We start from the raw sequence: 14,162 nt of genomic DNA on the forward strand, positions 1-14,162 counted from the left end.
GATTAGGGTTTAGATTTTACAATGAAAACGAAATTATATGTCAGGTTTGATTTTACAAATGAGGTGGTTAGGGTTTAGATTTGTGACAACCCGTCCCGCGGACCCCACTAGCCTCACTACTAGCCATGGCCAGCTTGGAGTCCATTGGGGCGGCTAGCAGTGAGGCTAGTGGGGTCCACGGGACGGGTTGTCACATAAAAATCAATTTTTATATGACAACCCGTCTCGCGAACCCCACTAGCCTACTGCTAGCTGCCCCAACGGATCCCAAGCTGGCCCTGCAGGGCATCGATCCTAACCCCTTACCGTGGACATCCAAATCCACCAGTAGGTTATTGGTGCGCCAGACGTTCCTCGAACCCTGGTCCCCACCCTTTAACAACTTTCCCACAGGACAAGCTGTCACCAGTTGATTTGAACAAAATTATATGCCAATTTGGGTTTACAAATAAAATGGTTAGGATTTAAATTTTACAATTAAAACAAAATTATATGTCGGTTTGAGTTTACAAATGAGGTGTTTAGCGTTTAGATTTAACAATTAAAACGAAATTATAAATAGGTTTGGGTTTATGAAATAACGGTTTGAGTTTTTTATTTTACAATAATATATACACATTTTGATTATTTATTTTATAAGGGGGGGAATACATAGGTTCATCCCTAAATTTATTGATAGAATATATTATAAACCCTAAGGGTTAACCCAAGTATTGTCAAGTTCCCGAGTCCCGACTTTTGAGATAGGAAAAATTAAATAGAATAACAATCAATGTGCTCTTTAATTTTTATTGATAGAATATTATTCTGCTTTCTTTCAAAAACATTTTGTGACTTTGGTATAACAAATACAATTAATTTTACATGTTTATGGTAGTGAATTATAAATGAGAAATATAATAAAAAATGTATACCTAGAAACATCATAGCATTCTATTATTGAATTATTTGTATGATACATTTTATTTGATGCTTAGAATTTTATGAGTTGGTCAAATAATGTCAATTTTTAATGTTCGAATCATAATACATTCAATATATATATATATATACATATATATATATTTTAATTTTACTAGGATTTAATCCGTGGTACACCACAAAATAATAACTTATTTATTTTTATATATAATTTTATATTTTAAAATGAATGAGTTTATTTTATTTATACAGATGTTACAATGTTAGTAAATATTTTGGTGTATTTGCAATAAGGAGTTGTATTTTTTTTTTTTTTTAATTTAGATAGGTTGGATTTGACCTTGTAAAATCTATAAATAATGGAAATCAGATTTACTAAAATAATCTATGAATACAATACATTTATATTTGTAAATATATTTATAATTGTAAGACTTGATACAACTCATAACTGAATATATGTGAGTTAAATTTAAAACAAATATAATTATTAGTATTTTAAAAATAAAATGTAGTAATTGTAAACTCCAAAAGTATATATTAGAATTTATAATGAATAAAACATATCTATTTAGTAACTACCAAACAGTAATAGTTATCATCAAGTATCAAAATTTTAATTATAAACTTTTTTATTCACATACAGTAAAGAGATAAGTACTTAAGTTGAACGTTTGCTTTATAGGTGAAGCTTAATGAACAGGACAATCAATGGAAGTAGCTAATTACTCGTCATCAAGCTATGATGACAAATGTAAGAAACCAACTCATATAAAGTTATTTATAGTTCTTTGTATCCCTTGATGAAATAGCTTAGACTTTAGGGAGTTTTATTTTGTGATAAGAGAATATAATGGGATCAAGAACTCTAATCATTAAACTGGTAATCCGTAGAACATATATAGTTTTAAAAAAAAGTTAAACAAAAATATTGTAGTTTGGTTGGTAATAAAAGCTCTGACTTGTTCTCTTGTAGAACATTTACTTGGCAATATGATACCTACAATTATAAATAAACATGTTATAATATGATATGTAAAGGGGCTTCATAACAAATCATTACTTATTTACATATACAATTTCACCACTATATATAGAATAAACGTACGTACCTTTATTAGAAGAACAATATGTTGCATGTCATTCTTCTTACTTCTCAAAAATTCTGAGACATCTCTTTCAAAACTACATTAGTTGTTTGCCTTCAAATTTTTCATTCTTTCAATAAAATGTAATCGAGTTAGTGATTTAGGAGGTGCTGTGAATGAAGACTATATATATAGAGTTTTGAGGTTAATAGTAGAGTTTTTTTATAGTGAGTAGAATAAAATTTGAAGAGAAAATGAAATCTTTTAAAATATCTTCAAATCTACTATTTCGGAAACAGTTAAGTAGAATTTAGAAATTAACTATGGAAATTGCTAATAAACTGCTATTGTGTTTATGAGCGTGAGAGTATTATATAGAAATTTCCAATTGCAATTATAAATCTAAATTGTATCTTATTATATAAAGCTTGGTTTTCAAAGTTAGTAACTCACTAGATCATGACAAGTGTTAGTTTTAACGATCAGAGATCAAAGTTAAAAACTCACCAGATCGTTACATGTGTCAGTTTTAATAAGATATAATTTAGATCCAAGTTAGTAACTTATCAGACATCAATTTTAACGATCAGAAATCACATATCAAAATTAGTAAACTCATCAGATCGTGATACATGTCAATTTTAACGATCTGAAATCACAGTTTTGAAGCTTGGTAAAACGATGCATGAGATCATTGCAATCTTATTATATTAAAAAAACTTTATTAATCCTAAAAGGAAAAGGATTGTAAATACACCCCTCTATATAATCAAAGAGATGATGACATATTTTTCACCAACCAAAATAATTTCGACTAGCTTTGTTTTTCTTGGTAAAATTTACTTCTTTGTTTTTTATTAACCATTTGTTTGACACATCATTGTTATTGAACAAGTCTCGAAGACAATTTGTTTGTTGTATAATAGAAACAAATATATAAAAAGATTCCTACATAGTACCATGTGTTTTCATCATCGTTTCTTTGAATTTTGTTTTGTTTCTCAATTTCATAATGAATACTATGCAATCTTTGACTTTTAAGTGTTAACAAAGTTTTTTATGCATAATAACTAAGGTTTTTGGGATTAACAAATTTCGAACGGTGTTATTATTATTTATATTAATTTGCAGGACATGTAGTATAAAAAAGATGAATACACAAATACAAGATAACAACAAAGATTATATAACACTAGATCAACTAAACAGAAAGCGTTCTTATTATCGAACGATAGTACGTCTTACAAAAAAGTGGGAAGCAAGAAATTTTTTAACAAACAATGAGCTCATGATTTTCTCATAAAATAGAAAAGGGATTAAAGAAAATATACAGAAAATTATTAATTCTAAAAAAAATATAAATACTCACTTCTATATAAACATATATCGTCTCATACTATTCATCTAACAAAATAATTTAATCAAAAATATTGCTTTCAACTTTATTTTATTGGTCAAAATTTTTTAATGGGAAGACAAATTTTCCTTATTTTTTTTAAACCAAAATATACTCCTACTTTCTACTTTTTCAGTTTGGAATAGGTAAGATTAATATGTTGACCCAAAAATAGAAGATTAATATATGCATTTTCTTTTTCTAATACTATATTTTAAAATTTATTATAGTAGTTTAGATTGTTTTATTTAATTTATATTTTCGTTTTTGAATTATTTGAGATTCATATATTACCGTGCTTATAATTTTCCATTATTTCATTAATTATGTCAAATTAATTTTCTTCTAATTTCTCAACCTTGATTGGTTGGTCATAGACCTTTTTTTGTGCAAACATAATTATTACCATTCGTTCAATCTCAAAAAGAGATAAAGAAGAGAAAGTCATCAACCTAATGGTTGGATAAAATAGGCTAATCAAACACAAGCCTACAACAAACATACATAGATTGGAAAAACATAAATCATAGTTGATAGATCCATAGGATTTTGAAGACAGAGGCTACATCGTGGTGTGTCAAAGAAACTTCTATGCATACATTGGGAAATTTAATATTAGTTAATATCCAAAGATTTTGTGACGTTGGAAAAGGGTCTTTAGTTTCATTAGTTGCTGGAGCAAGCCACTTTGAGATAGCTAAAAGACATGAACATGTTCTCTCCACACAGGAGGAGGATAGAGCCGAGATTCTCTCTATGGTTGAGGAGGTTGGACGCAAGGTAATCTTCCTAGGGAGGAAGGTGAGAGAGGTTGGACGCAAGATTATCTAATCCGCTGTATATTATTTAAATTTGAGAGATTCCAACATCCCTAAAGATAGCTTTGAAGTTTTAATGGCTTAAAACTTTTATGGGTAGATTTTTTTTTGGAAAAATCCAAATGTATAGATGTTGTTAAGATTTTATGGCAATAAATGTAACAAATGTTGGTCGATTAAAGAAAGTTTAGTAATTGTGTTTCTACGAAATGTTAATTTAGGAAAATCGTTAGGGGTTAATGTTGTAAATAAAATATATTAAATAAGCAATACTTGAAGGACATAACCCAAAATGTATTTCAAAAATAATAATATAGATGGTCATCTACAAATTTTCTCAAAAAAAAGTTAATGATAAATACAAAATTGATTTTTTTTTTTTTTTTTTAAAGAAACAAAGTAAGTAAGTGGAAACCTTGGCCAATATTGATTTTAAACCAGGTGTTTAAGGGGGTAGTATATCTCATATCTATGTAAAGTATTAATTTACAAATCAAAATTATAACCAACTAATGAATAGTACATTTAATAATAAGATTGACCAGAGATTGTTTTAAATTATTTTAGTTTTTAGACAGGGAATGAAATCTATAAATTTGGAAACTAAATCAATTTATTGGCCAATTTTGATACAGATTGGTAAGACATTACTTATCTTATATGCCTCCAAAGTAGACTAAGTAGTATATAACCATAACCACAATTGACGAATGAGACAATACCAAAATCTGAATTTTAAAGAAGGGATGATGGCTTCTTCCTCATTCTTTTTTAGCTCCGTGTCTCTGGCTGTTATGTTACCATGTCTCTTACTCTCTGTTTCGGCCACAAGTTACATTGACACCATATGCAATAAAGCCAAGGGGGACAAAGCCTTCTGCGTCAAAACCTTGAGTGCATACCCACCCGCGGCCTCCGCCACCAGCACGGTACTAATATATATATATTTTTTCAATATTACCAATATATAACTTTGTTACTTACCAAAGGTTCTAGTTTTCGGTCCCTTACATTTTCCTAAAAAATCTTTTGCGATACATTTTTTCTTATTTATCAAATAAAGTTTGGAAATTATGGGTTTAGTTTGAATATATACATGGTTTTTTCATATAAGTGTATTGAAAATCCTAAAGGTTTTTTCCACAGTATTGTTATTGCAAGTACTATGTTTATGTCTCGTAACTCAATCATAGACACCTATTTGTTTATTATTTTGATGTGTAGTTCCAAGCGGCTGTGGCCACGCTTAGCTTAGGAGCGTCTTAAGTCGACTAAACCCACATATAATGGATCATGAAACACATATTTAATCGTATTTTTTTTTCAACCACTGGGTCATAATTTACCGGCCCATTAGCCAAATTCCTACATTCGTAGGAATCGGGACACGATCCCTAGTGTGATGGTGCCTTCTACAATTGGACTTACCACTAGTCACTGCACTAATGTCACTTCACATTTAATCGTACTTTTATCTTTACTCTAAAGTTTGCATGATAAATGTTGTATAAAATTTTAGATACCTTTACTATAAAATGTACATACTCTTAATAACATGTAAACAACAACAAAATAAATTCACAATATTTACTTTTAATATATAAAAGATAAACATACAAAAAAATTGATTGTAGCAAAACAATATATTTGATTTGAGGGTATGTTTGCAAAGGGTATAGAATAAGAGTATTTTTGCAAATACCTTTATATTACATCTTGAAAATAATTATCAATCATTTTTATTTAAATATTAGTTTAGCTTTAAAAATAAAAATAACTAATTCTAAGAATGAATTCATTAGAGATATATAAAATATTAAGATATTGAATCTAATATGTTTTTAATCATGAAAAACTATTAATTTATTTAATATAAGTTTTTTTTAAAAGAAAAAAAATTATAATACTTTTTATAGTCAACACCGGAGTTAACGTGGATGTTCGCCGGAATCAATCGACCGGTGTATCGGATTGTATGTCTATGGTATTGACCACATAACGTCATAGAGTTCATGCATATATATTATACTTCGTGTAGTTGAAAATACAATAGTATATTTAGTATGTGTGACCATGTTTTCTCTTGTACTTCATGTAGGTAGGCATCTTTTTCCAAATATAAAACATTCTTCCGTGGAGAAATGGCTTTTCCATGGCGGTCCTGTCACAAATGCTCTCAATCTATTCTTCAGCCTTGACCTCCACAAATTATATTGATGCGATATGCAAACATGTGGAAAACAGTACCTCCTTTATGCAAATGTTGAACGCCTATCCTCCTGCCGTCTCTGCAAATGACTTGGTACTAAACTACTAATATTTTAGCCACATATCTATTGAACTGCTCATTTTTTTTTTTGTTTTCAAAATCAAAAGTTTTGCAAGATGTAACATAAACATCTTTAGTTTGCAATTGCAATTATCTTAACAATTCATTTTTAGTTCTTAAACATAGATTTATGTTAAACGTTTTAGTAAACCACAGTCAATTAATGATTTATAATCTGTAGTTTTCACTGGCTAACGTCGTGATCAACCTCGGCATATCCTACGCCAACAACACGGGAGGTTTTGCCGCAGAGACGGCAAAGAAAGAGCCAGTGAAATTGTATTTAAAGGAGCAGTTCATGCAGGTCATGCCGGCAAGAATATGACGGTATTCAGTTGTATTTAATAATGGCAAGGGGGGAGCTTAAGGAATCTCCGATGGGTGCAAATTATGATATCTTTCGTTGTACGGACCTCACATTGAGCGTGAAGGATTTGGTCGGGGGAAACAGAGACAACGCTTCGAAGACGCTCATGGAGGTGACATCGCAGATGGAGAGGCTTATATACTTCGCTAGTGGAGCCACCATAGCTCTTGGCGGTTGAATAGGACACATACAGTCGCGTGTTAAGCTGGCTAAGGTTTTCAATTTGTTGTTTGCATTTCCTCAAACATTGTTATCATTTTAATTCTCTGCAATGAAAATCAATATATTTTCAAGGACAGTACTATGAAGTTGTATTGGAAAAGAAGTACACGAGTAAGGTTGATAGGTATCAGGTGGCTTTTTTTTATTAAGAGACTTCTACTAGTTTGGAATGATTTTAAGAATCACTAATTTCTTATTATAAATGCAGTTAAAATTGAACAATTATTTTAATAGTTTTTGAAAATAGAAATATATATATATATAGTCCCAAATAAATTTTAGTTTTTTAAAAACTTATAAATGAAAAAAAGAAATTATAGATATGGTGTTACCAAAAAAATTCTTGACCAAAAAAACTACGAGTAATTTAACTTACTCAACAAATTGTATATATTAAAATGAAAAAATAAGGAAATTATAATAATCTCAGATTTTTGCATACAATGAAAATGAGAAAATAAATTCTAGTGGTTTTTTTTGAGTAAAGATGGCAACAAGATCATGAGTTCCATTAAATCATTATGTTACTTGAATCAAGTAAATGTGTATATACTTGAAAGGTGTAAACTATAAATAAAAAAAAGGTGTAAACAAGTAAATCTGTAAAAAAGGTGTAATAGAGTTTGAGAAATAAAACGTTATGGGACAAAGAAAAAATTGTCTTCTTCCTCTCATTGTTCCTTCGTCGTTTCAGTGGCACTTTTGTTACAATTTCTCGTATCCCCTGCAACCTCCACACAATACATCGGCAAATTATGCCAGATGCCATTTATTGACAACAAACCCTTCTGTTTGCAAACGTTGAGTGCCTATCCTCCGGCGCCTTCCGCCACAGGCTTGGTAATAATATTTAACTCATCTATATTGAATCAAATTAGTTTTTGAATTGCATATTTTAATCAGTTCTTAACATGTAAGATTTTTTCATTTGAATTTTCAAATTAATTATTGTCTATGTTTTTCTTACAAAAGAGGTTTTAACAATCATGGATTTTCACAAATGTATGTGAGATAAATGATAGAATAGTGAAACAAAATAATAGATTGATGTTCGAACTTGAACATCAGTGCAACTATGTTTAAAAAACATATATACATTTTCCAAACATTTTTTTAAAAACCATATATACATTTTTTTTTAAATCAAGTGCAACTATGTTTTGACTTATTCATAATGTAAAAAGTTTAGAAATAATATGTATGCATCGTAGTTTCAAAAGTTTTAGAAATAATATGTATACATCATATTCACAGCTTCCACTTGCGTCAGCCGTGATCCGCGGCATTGTCCTACCCCAAGCCCATAAGTCGGCTAGTTTTGCAGAAAGAGCCGCAAAAAGGGAGCCGAGTTTAAAGACTCAGTTCAAGACGTGCCAAGATGCCTATGTAACTATTGGAAAATCTCTCATGAGCGCTGCTGGAGAACTCAAGGACACTTCAGAAACCGCAAACTATGATGTTACGACTTGTACCGACCAAACTACCCAAGTGATTAATTTGATTGGTAGAAACCAAGACATGGCTTCCAAGAATCTCATAGAGATGACAGTGCAAATGAACAAGCTCCTTCGTCTCGGTGTTGCAGCCACAGAAGTTCTTGGCGGGTGAAGACGAAGATGAGAACATATACCATTGGGCATGTCTTTATATATGATTGAAACTGTTTTAATGTATACTATATAAGTGCAAAAGGTTCAAAACTATTTTAATATATGCTATAATTAATTTCAAAAGGTTCATCCGAGTTCCATAGCAAGGTTGCGTACCTCGATCCCACATTAAAAGGATAGATATATGGCAGTTCGAAAGTAAGAGGAGGAGTAAGATGTATCATTATTGTTGTTTAACAAAATGAAAATTACACAACAAACATATGAAAATAAATTATTTTTCAAAGAGAGAGTACCATAGGATCATAGTCACTTTGGAATATGTACTTATCAGTTGTTGACCTTTAGAAAATTATACTTATTTTGTTTTATTTGTGTGAACAATTTCTGGAGTACGTATATGTCACATGAAAGCTGATATCTTCATTGGAAACAAGTGATTAAACCTTAGGTAGCTGTCAAGCTGAGGGCAGTACTGTGGCCTGTGGGGATGAGGTAGCAAGAGTAATATTCTTGTGAAGCAAGGAAGCTTGAAGATCTCCTTGAAGACATATATTATAACCAGCAAGATTATAGAGGATCCTTATGGAAAAATGCCACTTTAACTACACTAAGACAAGTTCTGTAGTATTAAACACCGTGAAATCCATAAACACAGCAAATCCGATCATTACTCATACTGTGCGTCCGATTTAAGAGATTTGGAGAACATTTTTCTGGAGCTAGCGGGACACGAAATTGTGATAAATCTAATAGTATAAGGAAACTATCAAAAATGTTGAAAACATATTGATAGTGAGGGGCTGCTAATGCGATAAATAAATCTCGTGAGTCGACACACAAAATTTGACGTGAACGAGGCATTTGCATTATATATCTATAGAATGATTAGTTTGAATCTGATATCGAAAGGCAAAACAAGTAAAAAAAACTAAAGTAGCACGTACATGCCAAACATACACAAAAGCCATCACCGCATGTCGAAGCCATTTCCGTTTTTCATCAAAGATCCAAAAGTTGCTAATTTGGCACTAAGAAACTATTTGTCCTATTATATATAAATGCAGTTAAAAAATGAATAATTCTTTTACTAACTTTTTGATTATGGACAAAAATACTATTCAATTTTACATTTAAAACTAGATATATATTAAAAGAATTCTTGACCAAAAAAGTACAAGTAAATAAATCTAGTCAACAAGGTGTATACTAAATCAAAAATCAGGAAAGTATAATAATCTCAACAACCCAGTCAGATTTTTGTATACAATGAAAATAAAAGAAATTAAAATTCTAGTCAGATTTTTTTTAATAGTAAAGCTGGGCAACAGAGTCATGAGTAATATGTACCTGTATATATACTTAAAAGGTATAATAAACCATAATCACAACATCAAAAAGAGAATCCAAAAGTTGAATCTTCACGATGAGTTTGAGAGAAATGGCTTATTCCTCTGATTGTTTATTCGTCGTTTCAGTGGTACTTCTGTTACAATTTCTCGTAGCCCCTGCTTCGGCCTTGCCCTTAAACTCCACACAATACATCGACAAATTATGTCAGATGTCAGCTATTGACGACAAAATCTTCTGCTTGCAAACGTTGACTGGCTATCCTGGTGCCCTTTATGCCGGAGACTCGGTAATAATATTATAGCTAACCCTCATTAGTTTTCAGTTTTATATTTTTAATCACACGTTAACATGTAAGAGTTTTTATTTGAATTTTTAAAATTATTTTTCATTACAAAAAGAGTTTTAACAATCGTGGATTTTCAAAAATACAAATATCACATAAATAATAGAAGAGTACTCAAACAACAAATGTTGGAACTTGGTAACATTAAAAAAAAAAAACATATTTTTATCAAGTGCAACTATGTTTTTCTGACCCACATTCATAATGCATAAATTTTAGAAATAATAATTACGTACATTGTACGTAATTTCAAACATTTATCTTCTTTTCTTTTTTGGTATGAAGTTCAAAAACATTTATCATCTAATCTACAGGTTACACTTGCTGAAATCGTGATCAGCGGCCTTCTCATACCCCAAGTCGAGAAGACAATGCGTTTTGTACTAGTCACAGAAAAAAAGGAACCGAGTTTAAAGACACAGTTCCAGAAGTACCATGAGACCTATAGAACTATTGTATACTCTCTCGAGAATGCCTTTGGAGAACTCAGGCTCTTTCCACGTACCGCAACCTATGAAGTTATGACTTGTACCGACCAAATTACTCAAGTGATGAATCTGATCGGGAAAAACCAAGAAATGGCTTCAAAGACTCTCATTGATATGACAATGCAAATGAAGAAGCTCCTTCCTCTCGGCGTTGCAGCCACACAAGCTCTTGGCGGGTGAAGGCAAAGATGAGAACATATACCATTGAGCTTGTCTTAATATATGATTAAAAACTATATATTTTAATATATACTATATAATATAATTGCATGCTAAAGGTTGAAAAGTATTTTCATATATGATATTATTTCCAAAAGTTCATAGTTTTAAGTGACATAAAAGTTATTATTAACTGAGAAGTGTCTCTACCAAAAAGAGATATCTCGTATTTAAAAAGCAAAATTCAAACGAAGTGATATATAAAAAAAAGGATATAGTAGACATTATTGTAGCTCAGTGGCAACACGTGGGTGGATTGGCATTATGGGGTAGGTTCGAATACTAGTACTTTAAATTTTTAAATTTTACCAATTTCTTCTTTTACCAACGTGGATAGTTCAACTAGTAAAAATTATTTGGTAAAATCTAAATATCCCTGGTTCGAAGAACGACAATTAGAAAAATACCATATAAAATACTCTGATCTATGGCCTGAATGGACGTACGTTCCTAATTCCGAGAGCTGTTAGTAATTCAAAAATAAATAAAAAAAGAATTCTATTGGATATAGTGGCCTAGACATTCCCAAAACTTGGCTGAAATTAGGAATTTGAGTATTAATGGTTTTCATGTCCACGCACGAAGAGCTTTGAGCCCTTGACTATAGATAAGCATTTATGCTACATGCAATCAATACAATAAAAGAATAATGTGTTGCTTTTTTTGTGTGACACATCAGCCTCAACATTAAAGTTGGTGTTGACACCTCACTTAAAATCAATAGTCAACGAAAACATTTCAATTAATACAACTAAGATTTCTAAACAAATAAGAGCATCTGCATCGGTCAAGGACATTTTTTGGTCCTTCAATTATTTTATTCATATTTTCAGAGTTTCTTAAGTTTGTTATTAACATCGGTGTTCCTCAGATTTTGGTCCCTCTAACTCTTCTTCACAAGCTACGCACAAGCCTCTCTTTCGAAACTGAGCTTCAAACTGGGTCATTACCTTAACGCAGATTAAAAATCTCCAACCGAAGGTTAGAGTTCTTGTAGACGTTTGAGCAATGCTCATAAACTGGGTTACCATCTTCTGGTTCTTTATGCGGGTGGAATCCAGTCCCGGAACAGCTTCTCGATCAATGTGGTTTCTACATATACATCGTACCAAAGCTGATTTCTTATTACATATCCGTGATTCGCTTTTCCAAGTTTAAGAAGCCCTGGTTCAGCAACAGCTTGAAGAAGACTACTTATTGAGCTCGTGCTTGGCTTTAGACCAGCAATTTGCAGTCTCTTTAATATCCCAATGGCATTTCTGGATAAGCCTTTAGAAGCGTAACCAGACAAAAGAGAGTTCCATGTCACTATATCTGGTTTCAGACCACATGTCTCCATTTCGTCTAGGAGACCCATAGCATCATCTACATGACCCGAAGTTTACCATTACGATCTCGTTCCAGACAAGATCATCTCTTTTAGGCATTTCATCGAATACCTTGTTAGCAAAATCCAAACTCACACATCTCCCATAGAAACCCATCAACGCAGAAACCACTCGTGTGTCTGAACATTCAAGTCCTCTCTTGATCAAACCTCCATGGATAGTAAAACCAAGTAGCCGATACATTAGCACAGCACAAATTCTCAAAACCATTGCGAGAACTACTTCATCAAATTTAACTCCTTTGTTCTGTAGCTGAACAAATTCCTCTAAAACCTTATACTTCTCTACTCCGTAATGCTCCATCTCTTCTAACAAATCCCTCCATGAAACTTGAATCCTTGGGAAACCCATGAAGAACACAGAACTAGCATACCCAAATTCTCCGAATTCAAGGTAACGAGTGATCAAGCACTTGGCGATGAACTCTAATTCGAAGTGATTAAGAAACTTCATCGTCCGAGCATGAGTAGCTTTCAATAATCGAGTCCGACACAAAAAAAAAATCACGGAGAAGGAAGTAAATTTCGACTTATGAACATCTCTGAGTATACTATTGGTTTCCAAGGATTCGCCGTGATTCGTATCGGTACCGGAAAATAAGACCCGAGAAACGTGAGAAGATTTACATGTTCCGCCCTCAACAAAAGAGAGCAGTTGGTTATCGAGAGCTAGGATTTTTAATCTCTTCCTCTGTTTCGACTCTGCATCGTCTTCATCTGCTCCTTTCTTCGACGACGAAGCTGCCACGTGTAACGAAGGACGGAGAAATAAACGTCCCCTATGAAGGAACGTTCCTTACATTATTGTTTCATTTCGATTTAAATAAAATCAAATAATTCTGAAGGACGGAGCATATATACGCCGATGCATATGCTCTAAAATAAACTGTGTGTTATTAACCATGTCAATTAGGCCCAAATTCCGCAGGCTGGCCCGGCCCGGCTCGGCCTTGTCTTGAAAAACACCAAGCTCAGACTAAATATATGTCTAGAAAAATCGGGGTTTTTGGACTCATTCCGTTCGGGCTTTAGAGTTTTTAGGGCATTTTGGATTCATCCCGTTTGGGCTTTAGAGTTTTATCTTATGGATCAAAATTGAAACTTATAAGTTAGTTTATAATATGTTTTAAAAAGCAATTTTAAAAGGTACCATATAAAACAAATCAATGAAAATTTAAATAACTCATCTATATTCACTAAACCCAACTTAATCTAATATAAAAAATTTAAAACCAAATAAATTTTTATACTTTAACCAAATAAGAAATATATAATTTATCTAAAATATCACAAATATTTTTTTTTATAAATATTAAGTAAATTTGAAAACTAAATTAGAGTTTTAAACTTTATTTACAATAAATCATTAAAAAATATTGCAATCAAACAAAAATGTTAACAAAAAAATATAATTATATTTGTATAAGGGTTTTCCAGCCCGCTCGAGCCCGATTGGGCTAAGTCCTAAAATTTTGATTGATTTGAATTTTTGATCCGAAAAGTCTTGTAGCCCTGCTAGAGGCGGGTCGGGCTTTGAAATATAGGCTTGAAAATATTTTGGGCCGGGCCAAGAAAGGCTCAAATATATGCAGGTTTTGCGGATTTCGGGCCGCACCGGGCC

The 14,162-nt window shown here is 31.8% G+C and overlaps 3 protein-coding genes across 3 annotated transcripts; all 3 read left to right on the forward strand.

Annotated features, from left to right (window-relative positions):
* LOC104725514 lies at window positions 6,376-7,097 on the forward strand. Its single transcript, XM_010444183.1, is given in 3 exon segments — window positions 6,376-6,525; window positions 6,734-6,850; window positions 6,852-7,097. Coding segments are annotated over 3 exon segments (513 nt in total).
* Window positions 7,643-8,749, forward strand: LOC104728754. Its single transcript, XM_010447695.1, has 3 exons — window positions 7,643-7,678; window positions 7,793-7,981; window positions 8,396-8,749. Exons 1-3 carry the CDS (start codon window positions 7,643-7,645, stop codon window positions 8,747-8,749), a joined length of 579 nt encoding a protein of 192 aa, XP_010445997.1.
* Window positions 10,114-11,197, forward strand: LOC104725515. Its single transcript, XM_010444184.1, has 2 exons — window positions 10,114-10,390; window positions 10,762-11,197. Exons 1-2 carry the CDS (start codon window positions 10,178-10,180, stop codon window positions 11,113-11,115), a joined length of 567 nt encoding a protein of 188 aa, XP_010442486.1. The 5' UTR covers window positions 10,114-10,177; the 3' UTR covers window positions 11,116-11,197.

Source organism: Camelina sativa, chromosome 11 (assembly GCF_000633955.1).
Source record: "Camelina sativa cultivar DH55 chromosome 11, Cs, whole genome shotgun sequence".
Lineage (NCBI taxonomy): Eukaryota > Viridiplantae > Streptophyta > Magnoliopsida > Brassicales > Brassicaceae > Camelina > Camelina sativa.

Bases quoted from the DNA above. Each gene is read 5' to 3' on its own strand.
- LOC104728754 (XM_010447695.1), top strand. From the start codon at position 7,643: ATGAGTTCCATTAAATCATTATGTTACTTGAATCAA. The intron at 7,679-7,792 runs GTAAATGTGTAT...TATGGGACAAAG, and splicing joins CATTATGTTACTTGAATCAA to AAAAAATTGTCTTCTTCCTC. The intron at 7,982-8,395 runs GTAATAATATTT...TCATATTCACAG, and splicing joins CGCCTTCCGCCACAGGCTTG to CTTCCACTTGCGTCAGCCGT.
- LOC104725515 (XM_010444184.1), top strand. From the start codon at position 10,178: ATGAGTTTGAGAGAAATGGCTTATTCCTCTGATTGTTTATTCGTCGTT. The intron at 10,391-10,761 runs GTAATAATATTA...TCTAATCTACAG, and splicing joins CCCTTTATGCCGGAGACTCG to GTTACACTTGCTGAAATCGT.